The following is a 23270-nucleotide window of genomic DNA, read 5'->3' as shown; positions in this document are numbered from 1 at the left end:
CAGAGTCACAAGCCTTACTGTCTCAAAGAGAGAGGGGGGCTAGAGTCCTGGGGTGGTTTTTTGTTTTTTTCATTAAATATTGACAGTGTGCATCATTGCCATGTAGAAGGGGCTGCTGGTTGAGGAAAGTAGCAAATTTTTCAAGTGGGGCAAATTCTACCAATACTTCTGTGACCACACATGTTATTGACCCATTGAGATCTGAGCTTGTGTGATTCTACCTCACAAGGGAGGAAGGCAGATTCAGATGGTGTGCAGTCACTCTACAGAGCTCACCTCCACTGGGGTCCCATACATGGTGGCTCACAACGGGTGCAGGTGGCTGGGGTTGGGACCAGGGTGAATCTTTAGCGGTGCTGAAGTGGGGTCATAGGATCAGCAGGTACTATGCAGTCAGAGGCAGGGGGCACCTTATCCCAGAGTAGAGCAGTACAAAGTCCAGTGCTCCAGTTGTGCTCCATTGCCCAATATGTTGGCCATACAAAGTTGATGGTGGGAAAGGGTTTGCTATATAGGGACAATAGATGCTTCAAATAACATTTGTCTTTTTCCGTATAGATTCGTGAGCAAAACCGATATGACTTAAAGACAGCAGGACCACAGTCTCAATTACTTGCTGGGATTGTTGTGGATAAAAAACCTAGTCCAGTAAGTGTACATCATGACTTGGGTTTAATTCACTGCCTTAAATGGGTTCTATCAATCTTTCTTTCAGACTTGGAGGTTTGGTCTTTTCTTTTTAAATGTTTTTTTGTTAAATGTGACATGAAAATACTATATCTAACCTGGGAGATATTTTAGTCATTCACAATACAAGTTTTTATCTACAATGTTTTAAAAAAAAAAAAAAAAAAAAACCATCTGTGAGGCTTCTAGTTACTCAGGGTTTGTCTACACCTAAAACACTACAGCAACACAGCAGCAGCACTGCAGCTATGCCGCTGAGGTGCTTCAGTGTAGACTCTCTCCACAGCAACAGGAGAGGTTAATCCTCTTCCCCGAGAGGTGGTAGCTAAGTCAATGGAGAACTACTCATAGCTCCTAATAGGACTATGAAAGTCACTGCCATAAGACCTCATTCAGGCCAAGAATTTAGCAAGATTCAGATAGGGATTGCACACTTGTATAGCTAAAAAGAGTATGCAATGTCATTCTAGCTAATGCTAACAAGGAGAGTTTTGGAAGAGATAAAAACTCATGATTCAGGAATCACAGAATATCAGAGTTGGAAGGGACCTCAAGAGGTCATCTAGTCCAACCCCCTGCTCAAAGCAGGACCAATTCCCAGCTAAATCATCCCAGCCAGGGCTTTGTCAAGCCGGGCCTTAAAAACCTCCAAGGAAGGAGACTCCACCACCTCCCTAGGTAACGCATTCCAGTGTTTCACCACCCTCCTAGTGAAATAGTTTTTCCTGATATCCAACCTGGACCTCCCCCACCGCAACTTGAGACCATTGCTCCTTGTTCTGTCATCTGCCACCACTGAGAACAGCCGAGCTCCATCCTCTTTGGAACCCCCCTTCAGGTAGTTGAAGGCTGCTATCAAATCCCCCCTCATTCTTCTCTTCTGGAGACTAAACAATCCCAGTTCTCTCAGCCTCTCCTCATAAGTCATGTGCTCCAGACCCCTAATCATTTTTGTTGCCCTCCGCTGGACTCTTTCAAATTTTTCCACATCCTTCTTGTAGTGTGGGGCCCAAAACTGGACACAGTATTCCAGATGAGGCCTCACCAATGTCGAATAAAGGGGAACGATCACGTTCCTCGATCTGCTGGCAATGCCCCTACTTATACAGCCCAAAATGCCGTTAGCCTTCTTGGCAACAAGAGCACACTGTTGACTCATATCCAGCTTCTCGTCCACTGTGACCCCTAGGTCCTTTTCAGCAGAACTGCTACCTAGCCATTCGGTCCCTAGTCTGTAGCAGTGCATGGGATTCTTCCGTCCTAAGTGCAGGACTCTGCACTTGTCCTTGTTGAACCTCATCAGGTTTTTTTCTGCCCAATCCTCTAATTTGTCTAGGTCCCTCTGTATCCGATCCCTACCCTCTAGTGTATCTACCACACCTCCTAGTTTAGTGTCATCTGCAAACTTGCTGAGAGTGCAGTCCACACCATCCTCCAGATCATTAATAAAGATATTAAACAAAACCGGCCCCAGGACTGACCCTTGGGGCACTCCACTTGAAACCGGCTGCCAACTAGACATGGAGCCATTGATCACTACCCGTTGAGCCCGACGATCTAGCCAGCTTTCTATCCACCTTACAGTCCATTCATCCAGCCCATACTTCTTTAACTTGGTGGCAAGAATACTGTGGGAGACAGTATCAAAAGCTTTGCTAAAGTCAAGAAATAACACATCCACTGCTTTCCCCTCATCCACAGAGCCAGTTATCTCATCATAGAAGGCAATTAGGTTAGTCAGGCACGACTTCCCCTTCGTGAATCCATGCTGACTGTTCCTGATCACTTTCCTTTCCTCTAAATGTTTCATAATTGATTCCTTGAGGACCTGCTCCATAATTTTTCCAGGGACTGAGGTGAGGCTGACTGGCCTGTAGTTCCCCGGATCCTCCTTCTTCCCTTTTTTAAAGATGGGCACTACATTAGCCTTTTTCCAGTCATCTGGGACCTCCCCCGATCGCCATGAGTTTTCAAAAATAATGGCTAATGGCTCTGCAATCTCACCCGCCAACTCCTTTAGCACCCTCGGATGCAGCGCATCCGGCCCCATGGACTTGTGCACGTCCAGTTTCTCTAAATAGTCCCGAACCACTTCTTTCTCCACGGAGGGCTGGTCACCTTCTCCCCATGCTGTACTGCCCAGTGCAGCAATCTGGGAGCTGACCTTGTGCTTGAAGACAGAGGCAAAAAAATCATTGAGTACATTAGCTTTTTCCACATCCTCGGTCACTAGGTTGCCTCCCTCATTCAGTAAAGGGCCCACACTTTCCTTGACTTTCTTCTTGTTGCTAACATACCTGAAGAAACCCTTCTTGTTACTCTTAACATCTCTTGCTAACTGCAACTCCAAGTGTGATTTGGCCTTCCTGATTTCACTCCTGCACGCCTGAGCAATATTTTTATACTCCTCCCTGGTCATTTGTCCAATCTTCCACTTCTTATAAGCCTCTTTTTTGCGTTTAAGATCAGCAAGGATTTCACTGTTTAGCCAAGCTGGTCGCCTGCCATATTTACTATTCTTTCTACACATCGGGATGGTTTGTTCCTGCAACCTCAATAAGGATTCTTTAAAATACAGCCAGCTCTCCTGGACCCCTTTGCCCTTCATGTTATTCTCCCAGGGGATCCTGCCCATCTGTTCCCTGAGGGAGTCAAAGTCTGCTTTTCTGAAGTCCAGGGTCCATATTCTGCTGCTCTCCTTTCTTCCTTGTGTCAGGATCCTGAACTCGACCATCTCATGGTCACTGCCTCCCAGGTTCCCATCCACTTTTGCTTCCCCTACTAGTTCTTCCCTGTTTGTGAGCAGCAGGTCAAGAAAAGCTTTGCCCCTAGTTGGTTCCTCCAGCACTTGCACCAGGAAATTGTCCCCTACGCTTTCCAAAAATTTCCTGGATTGCCTGTGCACCGCTGTATTGCTCTCCCAGCAGATATCAGGGTGATTAAAGTCTCCCATGAGAACCAGGGCCTGCGATCTAGCAACTTCTGCTAGTTGCCAGAAGAAAGCCTCGTCCACTTCATCCCCCTGGTCTGGTGGTCTATAGCAGACTCCAACCACGACATCACCCTTGTTGCTCCCACTTCTCAACTTTATCCAGAGACTCTCAGGTTTTTCTGCAGTATCATACCGGAGCTCTGAGCAGTCATACTCCTCTCTTACATACAACGCAACTCCCCCACCTTTTCTGCCCTGCCTGTCCTTCCTGAACAGTTTATATCCATCCATGACAGTACTCCAGTCATGTGAGTTATCCCACCAAGTCTCTGTTATTCCAATCACATCATAGTTCCCTGACTGTGCCAGGACTTCCAGTTCTCCCTGCTTGTTTCCCAGGCTTCTTGCATTTGTGTATAGGCACTTAAGATAACTCAATGATCGTCCCTCTTTCTCAGCATGAGACAGGAGTCCTCCCCTCTTGCGCTCTCCTGCTTGTGCTTCCTCCCAGGATCCCATTTCCCCACTTACCTCAGGGCTTTGGTCTCCTTCCCCCGGTGAACCTAGTTTAAAGCCCTCCTCACTAGGTTAGCCAGCCTGCTGGCGAAGATGCTCTTCCCTCTCTTCGTTAGGTGGAGCCCGTCTCTGCCTAGCACTCCTTCTTCTTGGAACACCATCCCATGGTCGAAGAATCCAAAGCCTTCTCTCCGACACCACCTGCGTAGCCATTCGTTGACTTCCACGATTCGACGGTCTCTACCCCGGCCTTTTCCTTGCACAGGGAGGATGGACGAGAACACCACTTGCGCCTCAAACTCCTTTATCCTTCTTCCCAGAGCCACGTAGTCTGCAGTGATCCGCTCAAGGTCATTCTTGGCAGTATCATTGGTGCCCACGTGGAGAAGCAGGAAGGGGTAGCGATCCGAGGGCTTGATGAGTCTCGGCAGTCTCTCCGTCACATCGTGTATCCTAGCTCCTGGCAAGCAGCAGACCTCTCGGTTTTCCCGGTCAGGGCGGCAGATAGATGACTCAGTCCCCCTGAGGAGGGAGTCCCCGACCACCACCACCCTCCTCCTCCTCTTGGGAGGATTTAAGACTGTCCCTAACTACTAGTGATTAGGATGAATCCTTCATGGGGGGGGACAGTGTGATGGGGTCCCCAGCATACAACTGGGACTGTGGGACTGTTGAGCCCTCTGTCCCACCAACCTGGGGTATCCCTCTCACCCTGTGATGTTGGTAAGCTACAAACCTCTGGCAGGCACTGCACTCTCACTGATATCCACAGGCAGGGGCCCACCCAACTGAGTTACATGAATGCTTCTCCCAGCCACTCATGAACCAACCAATAGAGAGGCTCAAGCCAATTCTCCCCAGCCTTACTCCCCCCCTCCCACAACTCACCACCTGGAAACACATCTGGAGAATAAAGACTTTGAACTGGGGAGAGTGGTCCCCTGTGTATTGAAGATCTGTGACCCATTTGTACCATTTGTCAGGGAGCAGCACTGCTTGATTCAAATCCTGCTTAGTTTATAGAACTCAGACTGCGAATTTATTTTATTTCTTAGGTAACCAACTTTGATTTCTGTGCTTGCTACTTATAATCACTTAAAATCTGTCTTTCTGTAGTTAATAAATCTGTTCTATAGTTTACCTAAAACAGTGTGTTTTGGTTGAAGTGCTTGGGAAATCTCAGGTCAGTTTACAAAGGCTAATGTGTGTCCTCTCCACATGGAGGGAGGGGCGGACTGGGTAATGAACTTACACTGGCCAGGCTTCTGACCAGTGCAAGGCTGGAGATCTGTGGGGGAATTGGCTGGAGCCTCTATTGTTGGTTCATGAGTGGTTGGCAAAGTGTTCATGTAACTCAGTTGGGCGTGTCACTGCCTGTGGATGTCGGTGTAAATGCAGAACCTGTCAGAGGTTTGTAGCTTGGCAACAACATCACAGAATGAGAGGGATACTCCAGGTTGTGGGGACAGAGAGCTCAGCGGTCCCACAGTCCAAGTTTCACCCTGGGCACCCCATCATAGACACATTGCCTCACGTTGGCCTACTTTAGGGTTTCTTCAACCTTCCTCTGAAGCATCTGGTGTTGGACCCTGTCAGAGAGAGAATATTGGACCATATGGAATGTATGGCAATTCCTATGTCCTTATGAACTCAAACTAATTTCACGGGGAGGTTCTGAATGACAGAAAGCTTCGCCATCTTGTTCTTTTTCCTCTCTCAATTCATTTACTTCACAGGGCTAATCAGTTTACTCATGATGACAAAGAATAACCCCCTTTACTCCTGGGGGAATTCTTCCACAGATTTCTTGGCTGCCTGCAGAAAAATGGGGAAGCAAAGAAATCTGTGGGGAACACATGCCCCTTCTGCAGCAATATCCATTTGGTGTTCAACTTCTTACTGCCTTCTCTTTGGACATGGTGACCCCCTCATATTCTTTCTACTCATACATACCTGTCAGAAGCTCAACACTAGTAACCAGTCTAGATGGAGGGGCTACCTGACAGCAATGTGGCAGTGAAGTGCAGCAGGCCAGGATCCAGACTGGAGGACTCCTTTGCAGAAATAGGTCCAAATCTCCTCCTCAGTGAGTGAATAATTTTTACTGATGCTACTTGTAAGAGCTCTCATGATCTACATAAACAGTGAGATGGACAACTAACATTAGATACACTTGTACTATAACCAAGTGCATAGGTAGTGTGAGCAGCTATTTATTTATTTATTTATTTATTTATTTATATGGTCACTTTTCACTTGATCAAAACAGCAGAGATGCGTAGCTCTCTTCATTAGTCTGGGTGTGATGATTTTGTTTCATGGGTGGTAGTTTTCTTTTCACTTTTTATAACTAAATTTATAAACCAATCAGACCCAGAAATAGAAAGCTGTAGTACATATTAGTAATTTAGTATCCTGGTAACCATATCTGTAGCTATTAGCAATGTGATAAATTACAACATTGGCCTAATTCATATAAAATTAGCCACACTAGAAGTCATCTCACAATTTTGTTTCAGTTGTTCCCAAAATATATATAATAAATACGGTTACAATACAAACTATTTATGGAATCTCCATCATTAGGGATTTTTAAGAGCAGGTTGGACAAACACCTGTCAGGGATGGTCTAGATAATACTTAGTCCTGCCATGAGTGCAGTGGACTGGACTAGATGAACTTTCGAGGTCCCTTCTAGTTCTGTGATTCTGTTCTATGATTCTATTTGCAACAATGTATATGATTAAGGATTTGTAAATGTGTGATGTCTAGCTCTTGCTGCTACTTATTTTTGTATATGTATGTGTATTGTATATTTATATTTTAATCTCTCTGAAAATTGTTAATAAAAATTAATTGCAAAAAAGGACCAAATGTTTACAAATACTGTAGGGAATAGTGCTGTATTGCCATGAGGGTGGACAAGATGGTCTTAATCATTGTTTTCCACCTGTAACTTCTGTGATAGCAAAAAGAGCGTGAGATTAAAATGAGTAAGACTCACATAATCGTATACAACTGTAGTAAAGAAATGTCATGAATCGTAGAAGATTAGGGTTGGAAGAGACCTCAGGAGGTCATCTAGTCCAATCCCCTGTTCAAAGCAGAACCAACCCCCACTAAATTATCCCAGCCAGGGCTTTGTGAAGCCAGGCCTTAAAAACCTTTAAGGTTGGAGATTCCACCACCTCCGTAGGTAACCATTTCAGAGCTTCACCACCCTCCTAATGAAATAGTTTTTCCTAATATCCAACCTAGACCTCCCACACTGCAACTTGAGACCATTGCTTCTTGTTCTGTCATCTACCACCACTGAGAACAGCCTAGCTCCATCCTCTTTGGAACCCCCCTTCAGGTAGTTGAAGGCTACTGTCAAATCCCCCCTCACTCTTCTCTTCTGCAGACTAAATAAGCCCAGTTCCCTCAGCTTCTCCTCGTAAGTCATGTGCCCCAGCCCCCTAATCATTTTTATTGCCCTACGCTGGACTCTCTCCAATTTGTCCACATCCTTTCTGTAGTGGGGGGCCCAAAACTGGACTCAATACTCCAGATGTGGCCTCACCAGTGTCGAATAGAGGGGAATAATCACTTCCCTTGGTCTGCTGGCAATGCTCCTATTAATGCAGCCCAATATGCCATTAGCCTTCTTGACAACAAGGGCACACTGTTGACTCATATCCAGCTTCTCATTCACTGTAATCCCCAGGTCCTTTTCTGCAGAACTGCTGCTTAGCCACTCGGTCCCCAGCCTGTAGCACTGCCTGGGATTCTTCCTTCCTAACTGCAGGACTCTGCACTTGTCCTTGTTGAACCTCATCAGATTTCTTTTGGCCCAATCCTCCAATTTGTCTAGGTCACTCTGGACCTATCCATACCCTCCAGCGTATCTACCTCTCCCCCCAGCTTAGTGTCATCCACGAACTTGCTGAAGATGCAATCCATCCCATCATCCAGGTCATTAATGAAGATGTTGAACAAAACCGGTCCCTGGACCGACCCTTGGGGGCACTCCACTTGATACCGGCTGCCAACTAGACATTGAGCCATTGATCACTACCTGTTGAGCCCGATGATCTAGCCAGCTTTCTATCCATCTTGTAGTCCATTCATCCAATCCGTACTTTTTTAACTTGCTGGCAAGAATACTGTGGGAGACCATATCAAAAGCTTTGCTAAAGTCAAGATATATCACATCCACCGCTTTCCCCATATCCACAGACCCAGTTATCTCATCATAGAAGGCAATCAGGTTGGTCAGGCATGATTTTCCCTTGGTGAATCCATGCTGACTGTTCTGATCACCCTTCTCTCCTCCAAGTGCTTCAAAATGAATTCCTTGAGGACCTGCTCCATGATTTTTCCAGGGACTGAGGTGAGGCTGACCGGTCTGTAGTTTCCCGGATTCTCCTTCTTCCCTTTTTTTAAAGATGGGCACTATATTTGCCTTTTTTCAATCGTCCGGAACCTCCCCCGATCACCACGAGTTTTCAAAGATAAGGGCCAATTGCTCTGCAATCACATCAGCCAACACCCTCAGATGCATTAGATCCAGACCTATGGACTTGTGCATTTCCAGCTTTTCTAAATAGTCCTTAACCAGTTCTTTCACCAATTAGGTGAACTTTGTCAATAAAATCAAGTACTACTTTTGTCCACTATCTCTAGTAATGCATTAGATAATTAACTTAGAACCATGCATCGATTGACCATGTTTAGGAGCAAGAAGGACTTCCAGTTCTGTGGTGATAATTTGTTACCTCCTTGCACGCATACCTCTGATTTTTCTTTAGCACAATTGTATTTATTTCTGAATTATACAGATGGCCCTAATTATGCATAATTTTCCATGCCTTGGTAGATAAACCTAGAAAATCCTCTTATTCTGACAATGATCTCGTGTCCATTATTTTTTGAGAGTGCAGCTGTCCCACAATGTTTGGGGTTATGCCTATTTCCTCACTTTTGTTCCCTATACTCTTGAAATGGTACTCCATTTTTTTTCTTTTGTTATGTAGTGTAAGTGAATGTCCTCTTATTGACTTGAACACTGTTTTCAGAACAAAACAACCACTCAATTTCTCCATCTCTTATTTCATAAAATGGAACTTGAGAGCAGTTTGCTTGCTGTAGAACAATCATAAACTGAAAGAATAAAATTATATTGAAGTGTAGATGGAGGAATTATACACTTCTTATTGTAGGAATTGTAATAAGCGAGGACTGAATAACTCAAACTCCATATTCCTGTAAATTACTGATGTAAATCTAGCCTGGGTTGATAGTGAAGTCCTGCTAATTTGATCGCTGTCAAGTGGCCAGTGTAAAATAAGTTAGTCTTGATTAAACTCTCTGTGTAGAGAGAGGTCCCCATTTCAGTGGTGCTTTTGTTAGAATTCTCAGCAGAATGAGCAAATATTATCTAAATAAAGAGTTACCGCTCTTAGAGGTGGACCCTACAGAAGAGAGTTTGGGCACCGTGGGGAGAAAGGAAGGAAGCTCACAAAGCTTCATTGTCTATAGACCGGGGTCGGCAACCTTTCAGAAGTGGTGTGCCGAGTCTTCATTTATTCACTCTAATTTAAGGTTTCGCGTGCCAGTCATACATTTTAATATTATATAATATATGGAGATATACCTATCTCATAGAACTGGAAGGGACCTCGAAAGGTCATAGTCCAGCCCCCTGCCTTCACTAGCAGGACCATTTTAATGTTTTTAGAAGGTCTCTTTCTATAAGTCTATAATATATAACTAAAGTATTGTTGTATGTAAAGTAAATAAGGTTTTTAAAATGTTTAAGAAGCTTCATTTAAAATTAAATTAAAATGCAGATCCCCCCGGACCGCTGGCCAGGACCCGGGCAGTGTGAGTGCCACTGAAAATCAGCTCGTGTGCCGCCTTCAGCACACGTGCCATAGGTTGCCTACCCCTTGTCTATAGGTGTTCTGTAGATTAGAATTTTGCGTGAGATTTTCAAACGTGCATACATGATCGAGGAGTACAAGTTCCTGAAAGTCAGTGCAACTTAGTCTTGACTTACTTAGCATTTTTGAAAATCCCACCCTTAGCATCCAGTTGCTATCAATCAGACATTTTTCTCAAGCATTAAAATTCACTTTTGTAAAAATGAATTATGAGATAAATCCATTGATTGAAATGGACAAAATGGCATTTTCAAAAGAGATTAGATATTTGGACCACAGTTCACCAAAGCATTTATGTATGTGCTTAAGTGCTTTAATAAATTGGCACCTTGGTGGCTAATCTGAGATCTTATACAATAAGCCACTGGTTCTCAAACATTTGTACTGGTGACCCCTTTCACATAGCAAGTCTCTGAGTGCAACCCCCCCCCCCCCCCTTATAAATTAAAAACACTTTTTAATATATTTAACACCATTATAAATGCTGGAGGCAAAGTGGGGTTTGCGGTGGAGGCTGACAGCTCGCGATCCCTGGAGGGATCCCGAACCCCAGTTTGAGAACCTCTGCAATAAGCAATCAATTAATGCCTGTTGCCACTTTATATCAGCAACAATTGATCAGTCACTGGAAGTCTCACCTAGTAGTTTCTTGAAGTAAGTCACCACAAGTAAACTTTCTGATTATTTGAATTTAATACCCAAACCCACAGTATTTAAATAAGCAAATGTTTATAATATGCTTGGAAGCAAATGCTTATTAATTGAGGCAATTCCAATTTGATTATTTGTTTTTGTATTCCTTCCATCCATAAAGCTCTCTTTCTTGTAGGTCCGTTGTCCCCAAACCTTGGGGAAAGGAAGGAACTGATACTGTAAATATTTTCTGTTACTTATTGTGTCTGACTTTCTCTTTTTCCAGCCCATGCAGTTTGAGGAAGATGAGCATGCACCACCAGCCCCTCCCAATCCATTCAGCGATCTTACAGAAAAGGAACTGGACGAGTACAAGAAGACAATTGAGCGCAAGCAACAAGGAGTGGAAGGTCAGTGGTCTAAACTGCCAAACGGGGGTTAAGTTTGAGGTGGATGCTTCTTTGAACCTATTTTGAAATAATTAACTACATGTGAAGTGGTTGAGATTTTTAATTGTAATTAGAACATGAGAACATAAGAACAGCCATACTGGGTCAAACCAAAGGTCCATCTTGCCCAGTATCCAGTCTTCCGACAGTGGTCAATGCCAGGTGTCCCAGAGGGAATGAACAGAACAGGTAATCATCAATTAATCCATGCCCTGTCACCCATTCCCAGCTTCTGGCAAAATTAAATCATGGTTGTTTGTTTAAAAAAATCTACTATAATCAGTAGATTAACCCTATCATATCATATACAAAATCAGAAATGAAAAGCATATTCATCTTATTGCATATGTACTGGATCCCATTACTCCCTTTCTAATGTCGGGTCTCTTGGATGTGTTGTATTGGAAGCATTTTCTTTATTGAACGGAGGAAGCTGGTGATATTAAAATGTGATATTCTTTACTATTCTAAAGAAGAGAGTTGCTAGGGAATTATAGTGTAGTAAACTTATCCAAAAGAGAAGAAACATTTCATAGAATAATTCCAAAGCAGCTGAAATATTACACTCTATTGGTGTCCTATTTCTTTGACAGATTTATTTGTAATAGTCATTCTGTCCTATTTAATTAGGGCAGCTAACAGTCAGAGTATGTTTAAAGATTCCCCAGCCAAACAAACCACAAGGTAAACTAAATATGGCTGTCATTAACTGAAGTGCTATTACAAACGATAATGAAAGGGCACTACATCGACAGGAATTAATCTAAACAACACGCATATTTAAATATTCTGAGTATTATTATTACTATTGGTTTATTATTTGTATTGTGGTCTCACCAAGGAGCTCTAATCATGGACCAGAACCCCATTGTGCTAGGCGCTGTACAAACACAGAACAAAAAAGACAGTCCTGTTGCAAAGAGCTTACAATCTAAGACAAGAGACAACCGATGGATACAGACAAACTGGGAGTACAAAGGAAATGATGAGTCCGTATTGGTCAGCGTGATAGGCCACTGTTTCAGTACACCACCAGCCTAATCATTATCAAGTTTGGGGGGGTTGTTTTTTGGGGGGTTTTTTTGGAAGACATCACAGCAGAGGAGGGATTTGAGGTTACTGCGGGTTAGTGGGTATTTATGGAGAGCTTCTCCCATTTGTGAGGGGCTGCATGGCAGAAAGCACAGAGGTGCTTGTTTGAAATTTTAACGCGTGGGCAATGGAGACTGACTGGAGGCAGGAGTTGACCCTCTCAATTAGTGAATGAGAGGAGATCAGTCGGGTGGCATAGTGTCGAAAGAGCCTTGAAGGTGAGTACAAGTAGCTTATGTTTGACTGAGTAGAGTAGGGGGACCCAGAGGAGGAATGCAAAGAGAGGCAATGATATGTTTAAAGCCACAAGCTAGGGAAATGATCTCTGCAGCACCAGTCTGAATGGATATGAGTGGTGGTGGTTTTGTCAAGTAACCCTGCTGGAAACTGCTTCCCTGGATTCTGTGAGAGCTCAGACAGAATTACCCCAGGGAGTGAGCTGGCTCAGCAAGATCAAACCTTTATCTGGTAAGAGGGGGGCACTATAAAATAGGCCTCAATCGTTTACAGGGACCAAGGACAGAGCCCTGTGAAACCCCCATGGAAAGTGGGAGTGGGGATGAGAAATTAGGGAGGTAGGAGGAGAACCAAGAGAGGAGAGAGTCACAGAAGCCCAGGGGAAGACAAAATTAGTGTCAATGGCAGCTTGACAGGTCAATGAGGATGGAGTACTGGTTGTGAAGATTTGGCTAGGGAGTGGTCATTCGAGATTTGGTGAGAACAGTTTCAGTGGAGTGCAAGGGATGGTGGACAGATTGGAGAAGGTCTAGGGTGGAATTGGAGGAGAGGAACAAACATACATACATCTTGTATCAGGAAAAAATATGAAAAATCTTAGTCTGCATTGAAAGCTTTGTGCATCATAAGGCGAATAAGGCGTGTCTGTCTGAATGAATTTCCAAGGGGGATAGCTAAGGCTTTCCAGTGGTATGTTAGACACTCAACATAATAAGAAAAAAAAATTCTATAATATATTTGAAAGCTTCATTTCACTCTGGAAACTAATTTATCAATATTGTTGTTAATTGATACGTCTCAACAATAGAAAATTTAAAATAGTACTTTTATTTTAAAAGCTCAGCAATCAAGTTCATTTGGATTATTGTAGGTTTCCAAAAGGTCAGTCTCTGCCATTAGCAAAGAAGCTTTAACATGGCCACTCAAAGCATCTGTGCTAGATTCAAACCGACAGCTGATGGTGGGGTGTGGTGGGACAAAGCAGGTGTATTAATTCTTGTGAACACGGACCCAGTTCTGCTTCCACTGAAGTCAGTGTCAAAACTCTCAGCTTCAGTGGGAGCAGGAGCAGCCCCTAAAACTGTAATATTGAGACTTGAAATTTGAAGTTAAGTTTAGAAAGGAAAAACTGATAATAATTTAATATAGCAGGTCAGTTAATTGCTAATTTTTATCTGAACAATTCTCTTGTATTAATCTGACAATAAAAGGACAATTAAACTAAAACACAATTTAAAAGCAAATATGATGTGGTCTGGTATAAATAGAACATTCTATGTGTGGAGTTTGGCTGTACCTATTTATTTCATTTGTTACCGGCTATGACGTTGGGATTGATTAACTCCTAGTGACTTTTGAAATATAAAGTTGTGGTTTTTTGTCCACTTTAACTGTAGTCATCAAAATAAAAGATGGAAAAGGCCAACTAGATTCTGTCTCCCTGCAAATGCAAGCTCTTTGCATGTGCTTAGACATTCTTTCTGTAATGCATAAAAATTCACCTGAAAAATCAAATTCAAATGACCTAAAAGACCAATAATAGACACTGCTGCATCAAAAATATAGACTTATAGAAAGAGACCTTCTAAAAATGTTTAAATGTATTAATGGCACGCAAAACCTTAAATTAGATTGAATAAATGAAAACTCAGCACACCACTTCTGAACGGTTGCCGACCCCTGGTCTGTACTGATGGCAGCCAAATCTTAGAGCAACAAACTATGTGCTAATTATTCCTTGTTATCTGACTGCAACAGGACAGATGCAATTCAAAGTAGCTGAGTTCCTTTCTCTAGTCAGATTCTTAGTGCATGTCCAGTATTCATGATCATTATTGTTTAACTGTTCTCTTCAAAGTAGTTTGAGAAGAGTAAGTAGTTCTTATTAATTAGCTAAATTGTGGAATTCAGTTTCAGAGATTAAGATCCTGATCAAACATTGAAGTCGTCCTATGGAGAGAGGCCCGTGGGAGGTCGTAAGGGATTACAAAGGAATGACTGTATGCAGTGTTGTTGTAGCCTTGTGGGTCCCAGAATGTTAGAGGCAAGGTGGGTGAGGTAATATCTTTTACTGGACCAACTTCTGTTGGTGAGAGAGACAAGCTTGTCTCTCACCCACCTTGTGTCTTTTATAGAAATGGCTGATTCACTGGCCACCTTTGGCTGCTTGACATAAGAAGAAATTAACCCTTATGTTAATAGCAATGGTACACCAGTTGCCCAGGACTATTGTGATCACACACACACACACACACACACACACACACACACACACACACACACACACACACACACACACACACACACACACACACACACACACACACACACACACACACACACACACACACACACACACACACCCTATCTTTGTTTGGTGCTTTGATACCCAAGTTACATAGGCTATATTTATGCTATTTATAAGGTGCCTATACTGGTGTAGAAGGACCATCAACATCTAAATCTATTGACAGTTGAGAAAGTATATACGTTTTTCTAGATTATAATTATTCTTGCAGACAGAGAGGCTGCCTAGATACTACTTAATCTAATATTCCATTGTCATTGCAACTCATTCTACTTCCTCTTACAGTTTGTGGTACACGCAGAAACCCTGGTTTAATAACATAATTATCCATCTCCATTTATTTTGCTGTGTACTGCATATAGTTAAGTGTAGCTTTATAAAAGCCCATTGAAATGAATGACAACGCTGTTATAAATTTACCACAAAGCCACAGATTTCAATTTTGAACTGCAGTTCTTCGGTTCAGATACTGTCTGGCCAGTAAATTATTTCAAGACAATTGTGTAGTTCAGTACTAGATGCTCAAGAGAACCATTAATTGCTTGCATCATTTTTGGTACCTTTTCCAAGCATTTTAAATCTTTCATTATGAGGCTTTTGTATTTTTGCACATTTTCCCTTTAATCTAAAATAGTGGAAATGTTTTTCACTTAAAAAATAAGTACCTGTACAGTATGAATTTTTGCTTTTGTTTTAAATATGGGACAACCTCCCTTAGTTGAAGTAGCTGGTTGATTGTAAAACCATTGTCATCAGTCTGTACTAGAGCTCCACTAGTTCAGCCCTACTGAATTTGCCCTTGGGGAGGACCTTTCTACAACAGGAAAAGTCACCTCTGGTAGAGCACATTTCAGTACAGTGTGGCAGTGGTAGAGTAGTGGCAGCTGTTGCTAGATTTAACATTAAAGGAGAGTTTTAACAGTGAAGAGGAATTAAAATTAAAAACTTGTTCTTTCCTCAAATTTTGCTATTTCCCTAGCTAATCATTTCTACTTCTCCACCCTGATTGACTCCCATGGCCACAGTCCTAGCCACCTGTTCTCCACCTTTGACTCCATCTCCCCACTTCCCACCCTGCACTTTTTCTCTGCAAAATACCTTGTTAACTTCTTCAAAGAGGAAATTGACAGGTTCCAGCATTACCTCCTGCATCCCCGCTTACCACCCTTCCATTCCATCCTATAACACGTTCTCTTCCACCTCCTCTTTCAGTGACACACAAGTTTCTCATCTGTTCTCCTCTTCTAACCCTTCCATGGGCCTCCGTGATCTCATCCCATCTCCGAATCTTACCTCCGCTCCCATTCTCTCCTTTACCCTTCTCCTCAGCATCCATCCCATTGCAATGCAAGCATGCCTTAGTCTCTTCCATCCTTATCTCCACTTGCCTATACTATACAACTACCACCCCATCTGGCTTCTCCCTTTTATCTCTAAACTGACCATGTCATGTACAATCACTATCTGAAGTTCTTCGCCAATCCAGCTTCTATCTTGCACTCCAATTCAGTGGCTCTCACTAAGCCTCTAATGACCTTTTCCTGGCCAAAGCAGACACAATACTCTATCTTCACTCTACTCAGTCTGTCCACTGCCTTCAACCAAGTTAACCATTCTTGAAATTGTATCCTCCCTTAGCTTTCATGACTGTCCTCTCCTTGTTCTCCTACCTTTAATTGCTTCTTCTGCATTTCATTAGGAGGATTGTCTTCATTCCCTACCAACCTTCCGTGGTTGTTCCACAGGGCTCTATTCTTGGCCCCTTCCTCTGCAACTTGTCTCTGGGCAATCTCATTTGTAAAGGATATTAACTATCAACTCTCAGCTGACAACTCATGTATACCTCTCCAGTCCTGTCCAGTCTTTTCTGTATACACTAAAATCATTGTCAGTCTTTCAGATGTCTCCTTGTGGAAGTCCAGATATCATCTTAAGCTACAGGTGACCAAAACAGAGCTCTTAATCTTCCTCCCATTGTCTCCCCTCCTCTCTGTCACTGTGGAAAACCTCCTTATCTCTGTCACACAGGCCTATAACCTAGGTGTTGATCCAGAGAGATGGTTGAGCTGAAGACATCACAGCCTTCAGCACCCATTTTGTTAAACTTTCAAACAAGCACCTTTGTGTTTTCTCCCTTGGTACCCTCATGCATGTGAGGTCCTTGTAAATATCCTCATTGCCCACCTTTAAATCCCTCCTTAAAACTCTTCTGCCATGATCCCTACCAAAAAAAACAATCCAATCCTGACTCTGTTGGTTAGCTAGTGTAATGAGACCTCTGTTTTTCATGCTAACCAGTGTTTCCTTGCGCTCTCCCAGTCTCTCGTCTCTGCTTATACTGAGGGCTTATCTAGATGAACATTAAGTTCAAGGTAGGATAGGGTGTAAATCTACCACATGTTAGTGTGCCAGTCACTAACAGTCCATCTGGATGGACCCTATCACCACACACTAAAACTTCTCTAGTGTGCTTTGATCTACTCTGCTTTGAAACGTGACTAGGTCAGTGTGCACTAGGGAACCTTTAGTGCACGGTAGCAGGATCTATATGGACGGTTGGTATTCACCACACTACAAACCTTTAATAAGTTCTGTGGGGCAGGAACTGTCTTTTGTAATGTGTTTGTACAGCTCCTAGCACAATGGAACCTTCACCCACAATTGGGGCCCCAAGGCACTACTGCAATGTAAATAATAATAATAATAAAAAACCAATGTGGAGTTAATTGGGTTGACAACCTGGAAAACAGTGAGCGGATGACCTTATTGAACTTTGATTTATTGCATTATGGTCATACTTTCATTGTTATGTTGGGGCAGGATAGCACATCTTGAAACCTTGCTATGCTATAGTTCTTACTCTCACATGATAACAGCAAGTTGCAACCATCCTGGGAAAACTTAAAAATGATTGCTCTTTGAGAACTGTAGAATTTTATCTTAGTTGATTTTACTTTGTATAGGAACTAAACACCAGAAGACTTACACAACAATGGAAGTCGAATAAATACATTAACATGTTCATTTTGTACTGTCTTCTGATACTGTGTATTGCAGATAGGAATAGTTGATCCATTGAAAGGGGAGGTATGTCACCATAAAGTGGGAAACACATACCAAGAAATAAAATTTTAAACATTTACAGGTAGATTTTTCCCATCAATACAGATGATAGGAATAGAAAGTGAAAGCCTTTGAACCCTCATTTTTCAAAAATAATGTTCTTAAATGGTATAGCTTTCTGTTTACTATAAACTTGGCAATATCCTTGGCAATGTCTTCACTCTGAAATGCCAGTATTTTAAAGCACACCTTTGTAATTTCTTATTTTCAAAAGCTTAAAGATTCAAAGGTAAAAACATTTTCAGTAATCTTTCCTATATCCCCAAGATTTTCATCCACTTCAGTTAGAAGCATTTTATAACTTTTTTTATATTGCTACTCCTTATCAGAATTACTAATTCAGTATTGCTTAACAATAGCATTTTTAATGCATTCTCCTGCACTAATACTGTGTGATTGACTTTCATAGTTTAGACTTTTTAAGGGTATGAATACTATCATGATTTCTTGTATGTCACATAGTTAATGGTGAGATGAAGCCACATATGCATGGGCTGCCTGCTCCCTTGTGTTCAGCCTTGTTTTTAATTATTTATATAGAAGAACTAACATCTGATAACTGTTAATGGATGATGACTGTAATAACTTCCTAATAATGTGTTTAAGCTATTGTATGTTAACTTCTTAACGACATTAGCATGAACAGTTCAATGCTAGCAGAGCTGTAAATATTGTATGTACTAACACTGATAATCTTGCTCATTTTTATTTTTGCATGGCTACTAATTCAAATCTTGTCCTGCAGATGCTGAACAGGAATTAGTCTCAGATGATGGTTCATCTGTGTCACAAATTCAGTCACAAACACAGTCCCCGCAAAATGTCCCTGAAAAATTAGAAGGTATTAAATATAACTTCCTATAAAATGCAAGGAGCTCTAATAACCTGGGTCACTGATTGTTTCATTCTATCCTTTAAGTAAGGTGCAATATAGTCTGCTTTCAGTATTTTAGAAACTGGAATTTAAGTATTTCAGTACGAGATTCTTGCTTCTTACAACCAGTGAGTTTATGAAGCCTGCATCTTTCCAGATTTTACTCATTTTAAATGAAAAACTGGAATTGATAAGACACATTCTTAAAGTCGTCTGGTCAAAAACTGACCTTGTTAACTATAGTGTCATGTGTGAGTCGGTCTTAGTCTATCACTGAATTATTTTTCCCAATTAACATTTTTCCTGTTGTGAAATCCACACAATAAAATCACACGTTAATAAAATGGGAGGCATTTATGTTGTCTATTGCTCCCTGTAATGTAGCTATTATATTTTTTGTATAATAATCTTCCAGAAGAGAACCTCTGTTAATACATAACCAACAGAAACAATACAGCATATTTTTAAAGGTTTGTATTCTGAAAGTTACCCTGCATAGTGGGTGCATCTTCATGTGTTGGCCTAATGCAGGCACAAATAATTCTAACTGCACATTAGGCTGTTTGGTCTTCTAAGTACTTGACTTACCCTTGGATACGAATGGGCTGAGAAATTGACCCTGTATCCTTTAATGAAATTTGCACACTATTACTTTTGTATCATTTGACAAAAACAAAATAAAGATCACAAAAGATGGGGAAAACCCACATCTGAGGACCTTAAATTTTGCAGCAGTTCATATCTGAATCCAAATCCAAACTTCATATTCCAGGCCCATTTCTGATTTTTTGCATAGACATTGCTCAGAAAAATAATAATAATAATAATAGTGGAACTCTCCATTTTCATAGAAAATCATGAAGATATGTATGCCCAGAATGCTAACCTCATCTCCACAGAGGTACCTGTTGTGGTGGTGAATGGCAAGGAAGATATGCATGACGTGGAAGAAGATCTCACCCAGCGGGTCAGTCAGTTAACCACTAGTACTGTGGAGAGCGTAGAGATTACAATTAAAACCTCTGAAAAGATTGAAGAGACCCTGTCCCCTGAGGGCTCCCCTTCCAAATCTCCATCGAAGAAGAAGAAGAAATTCCGCACTCCATCTTTTCTGAAAAAGAACAAAAAGAAGGAAAAGGTGGAAGCTTAAGTGCAGCTCTGTTGCCAAGAGAAGGCATTGCACATTGTAAAACCACATTTAAGTCTAACATTAACAAAGTAGTGTTAGGGGTGTGCAGTAAACTGGACCGTAACCTATGAACAGAACTGGAAAAGGTTTGACTAAAAACAATCTTCTGTTAAATAAGAAATTAATTCATCTCTCACTTAGTGTCCAAAATTACTGAGGGTTTGAAACATTCAATAGTTTCACATAGAGCTACACTGGCAGGTGATTTAATACTATCCTAGTGAGATCAGATACCATTGTAGTACATTGTTGTGGCAAGTTACACTTGGAGTATTTTGCAGACCTTAAAATCTTCAGCACAGTTGAAGTCTCTAATAGAGTTACTGTTGAGTGATTATATGAATTTTCATTTTTAAACTGCTGCCTCACTTGGTAATCATATAATACTTTTTTGTATTGTGATTCAGACCATATATTTTGTTTCTGTACCCTGCTTCAGTGGGTGCATATTAACAGCACACCTTTAAATCTTTTAAGGTTAGATTATATAGAATACTATACACTGGCACATATTAGAAGAAAAACTGTAAGAGAAATTTTATTTGGAATTATACAAAATGTGTAAGAAGTCCATTCATCAAAACTTTTTTGCCAAATATTTCATTTTAGTGAAATATAATTTTTGAATACTTCTTTTTTATTCTATCATTTGGAAGAAAAACCCTTATTTTTCAATAAAGGGGATTTTATACACTTAACATTGATAACTTAGTTAAACTATGGCAAAACAAAATAAGATTTTATATGTTGAAATGTTTGTATACCATTTAGTATAAAAGTATTATACGCATGTAAACCAAGCGTCTAACCGTAGAGTGTATTTAAGAATGCTTGGTTTAGAGTATACTTAAATATAATTCAGGAATCCAGGGACTCAGCTATCAAAGGATTAAAGCATATAAAATTAAACTGGATTCATGTTTAAATCTTACTGTGTTTTTTCCCTCATGGCATTGCTAATGAATGAAGAAAAATAATCTCTTAACAAAACCAAATGAAGGAAACAAAACTGTTAAAAGGGAAAGTGAAATAGTAAGAAAATAGAATGATGCAAAGAAAGTATAAGTTTGGTGATTATTTTTTATTAAATATATGATATGGATTGTGAGGTATTTTTATTAAATCAGCAAAATCACATTTCCATATTAGAAGTTAAAATAACGTACATGGTTTCACATGGAGATCTACACTTTTTTCTCATTTTCATTTGAATTTTAAAAGGGTTTTCTTACTCTGTGTTGTGTCCTTTAGACAAACCCCAAACAAAGTAGAGCTTAGTGCCATGGGTAGTGGCAGTAGTGCCGCTTACTCGTTTTTGCTGATATTTTCATTTTTGCTTTTTACTGTATTGTAAAAACAAACTAAACATAGACATTAACATAAGGTTTTTTCTTCTCAAAATTGTCATAGTACATCAGTTATTGCAATAGCGAATAAATTTAAAAGATCAGTGTGATTCCCAGATTGCCAGTTGAAATATATACAATATATAGATTAAATATGGCTGGAGAGTGGTTTGGCATGCAAAAATGTTGATTATAGCATGTTCTGGGGCTGGTTAGCTTTGACTGTGTAAGTGTGACAATGCAATGTTGGAATGGATCCTGGAAATGATATTCTAGTTATCACTAAATACTGGAAACAGTGTTTTTAATCTTAGTGGAAACTTCCAGTTGCTTAACTTGGGGGTTTTTTTGTTTTGTTTTTTTACGTTCTACATTATTTGTGTTGTATTACAACATATGTAGAAACAGTAACCTGTGAACTATGCTTTTCATAACTTTTTTTAAAAAATATATCTAAATGAATGCAATGTGCATAAATATTTTTTAAAATGCAACCGTGAACTATTTGCACCTTTTGCTAATGCCTCTATTTACTTGCTTTGGCATAAAGAATGAGCCAGCCAACTCTGTGTCCTGTGGAAAATATATAAATGTTATCTGAAATTGCTCATAGATGTAATGCTAATTAATGTTAAATCACAAATAAACAGTATTTTAAATAGATGGATTTTGCACTGCAGTCTTTCATTATGTGTTCATTTGCCTGTCAAATGTCATTTTATTTTTGTATGTTACTATAAAGATTACATAAGGCAGTGGTTTTCAAACTGCGGGTCGTGACCCAGTACTGGGTCACAGAATGTAAGGCACTGGGTCATGGTGGCTCTGGTCAGCACTGCCGACCCGGCCATTAAAAGTCCCATCGGCGGTGCTGCCCGCCTAAGGCAGGCTAGTCCCTACCTGTTCTGACACCGCGCTGCGCCCTGGAAGCGACCAGCAGCAGGTACAGCTCCTAGGCCTGGGGGCTATGTGCCCCTACCCTAGCCCTGAGCCTCCCCCAAACCCAGAGCCCCTTCCTATACCCCAAATTGCTCATCTCTGGCCCCACCCTAGAGCCTGCACCCAGAGCCCTGATCCCCTCCCGCACCCCAACCCTCTGCCCCAGCCCAGAGCCCCCTCCCACACCCTGAATCCTTTATTCCAGTCCCACCCTGCAGCCCTCACCTCTGCACCCCAACCCTCTGCCCCAGTGCTGAGCCCCTCCCACACCCCAAACACCTCATCCCCAACTCGGTTGGGCATCAACAATTTTCTTCAACTGGGTCGCCAGAAAAAAGTTTGAAAACCACTGACATAATTATAAGGAAAAACTGCCTTAATTATGACTTCAGCTCTTCTCCCAGCCTGCCCCTGAAACCTGCAAGGAAATAACTTGGACTTTAGAGATTTGGTTAATGTTTCTGTCATTGATTTGTAGGCCACATTGGGGAAAAAAGTACAGTTTTGCCACCAAGGCACAGGACTGGTCACCAGAGTTCTGTCTTTCCAGCTGGGCCACAAACTTCCTTTCTTTCTCGGGCAAGTCACTCCATCCCTGTGTCCTTATTTCCTTCTCTACAAAACGAGCTTAATAATACTGACTTCACAAGTGTGGTGTGAAGTCCTTGAATGGAAAGTGATCTATAAGTGTACACTATTCCTGTTTATTAGGTTATATAGAAATATCTTAGATAAATTAGCTTCCCTTGTTTTATGAAAAGTAACAAAGAAGGCCATTGCCTAAAGTCCTTCATACAAAGTGATCTGTGTCATGTTCCAGCAACCTACAGCTTACCTCAAAATCTCTGCCAAGTTGCCAGAGTTCAAGTGTTGCGTTTTTTATGGCCTGGGCCACTGCAGAGAGCTGATGAATGGTGTTGAAACTTCCTGTAGCAGACTGTCTTCCACAAATCTGCCTTTGACAGTTTCTTTCCATGAAGGCCAAATACAAGCTCTCAGGGCCGGCTCCAGACACCAGCTT

At 41.4% G+C, this 23270-nt stretch overlaps 1 protein-coding gene across 34 annotated transcripts in view; it reads left to right on the top strand.

Annotated features, from left to right (window-relative positions):
* The window catches only part of ADD3 (adducin 3), a 191167-nt gene extending 169194 nt beyond the window's left edge, over nt 1-21973 (top strand). For 20 of the 34 annotated variants that reach the window (XM_065553561.1, XM_065553573.1, XM_065553562.1 and 17 more), the window contains 4 exons: nt 559-648; nt 10979-11102; nt 18647-18742; nt 19627-21973. In XM_065553561.1, the coding sequence (XP_065409633.1) occupies nt 559-648; nt 10979-11102; nt 18647-18742; nt 19627-19925 (609 nt within the window). In that variant the 3' untranslated portion in view covers nt 19926-21973. The remainder of the gene's footprint in view (nt 1-558; nt 649-10978; nt 11103-18646; nt 18743-19626) is intronic. The other 14 variants (XM_065553581.1, XM_065553576.1, XM_008173500.3 and 11 more) reach the window with 1 other exon arrangement.
* The last annotated feature ends 1297 nt before the right edge of the window (nt 21974-23270 follow it).

The sequence above is a fragment of the Chrysemys picta genome, chromosome 7 (assembly GCF_011386835.1).
Source record: "Chrysemys picta bellii isolate R12L10 chromosome 7, ASM1138683v2, whole genome shotgun sequence".
NCBI classification, from domain to species: domain Eukaryota; kingdom Metazoa; phylum Chordata; order Testudines; family Emydidae; genus Chrysemys; species Chrysemys picta.
This window is presented reverse-complemented; position numbering and strand designations above follow the sequence as displayed.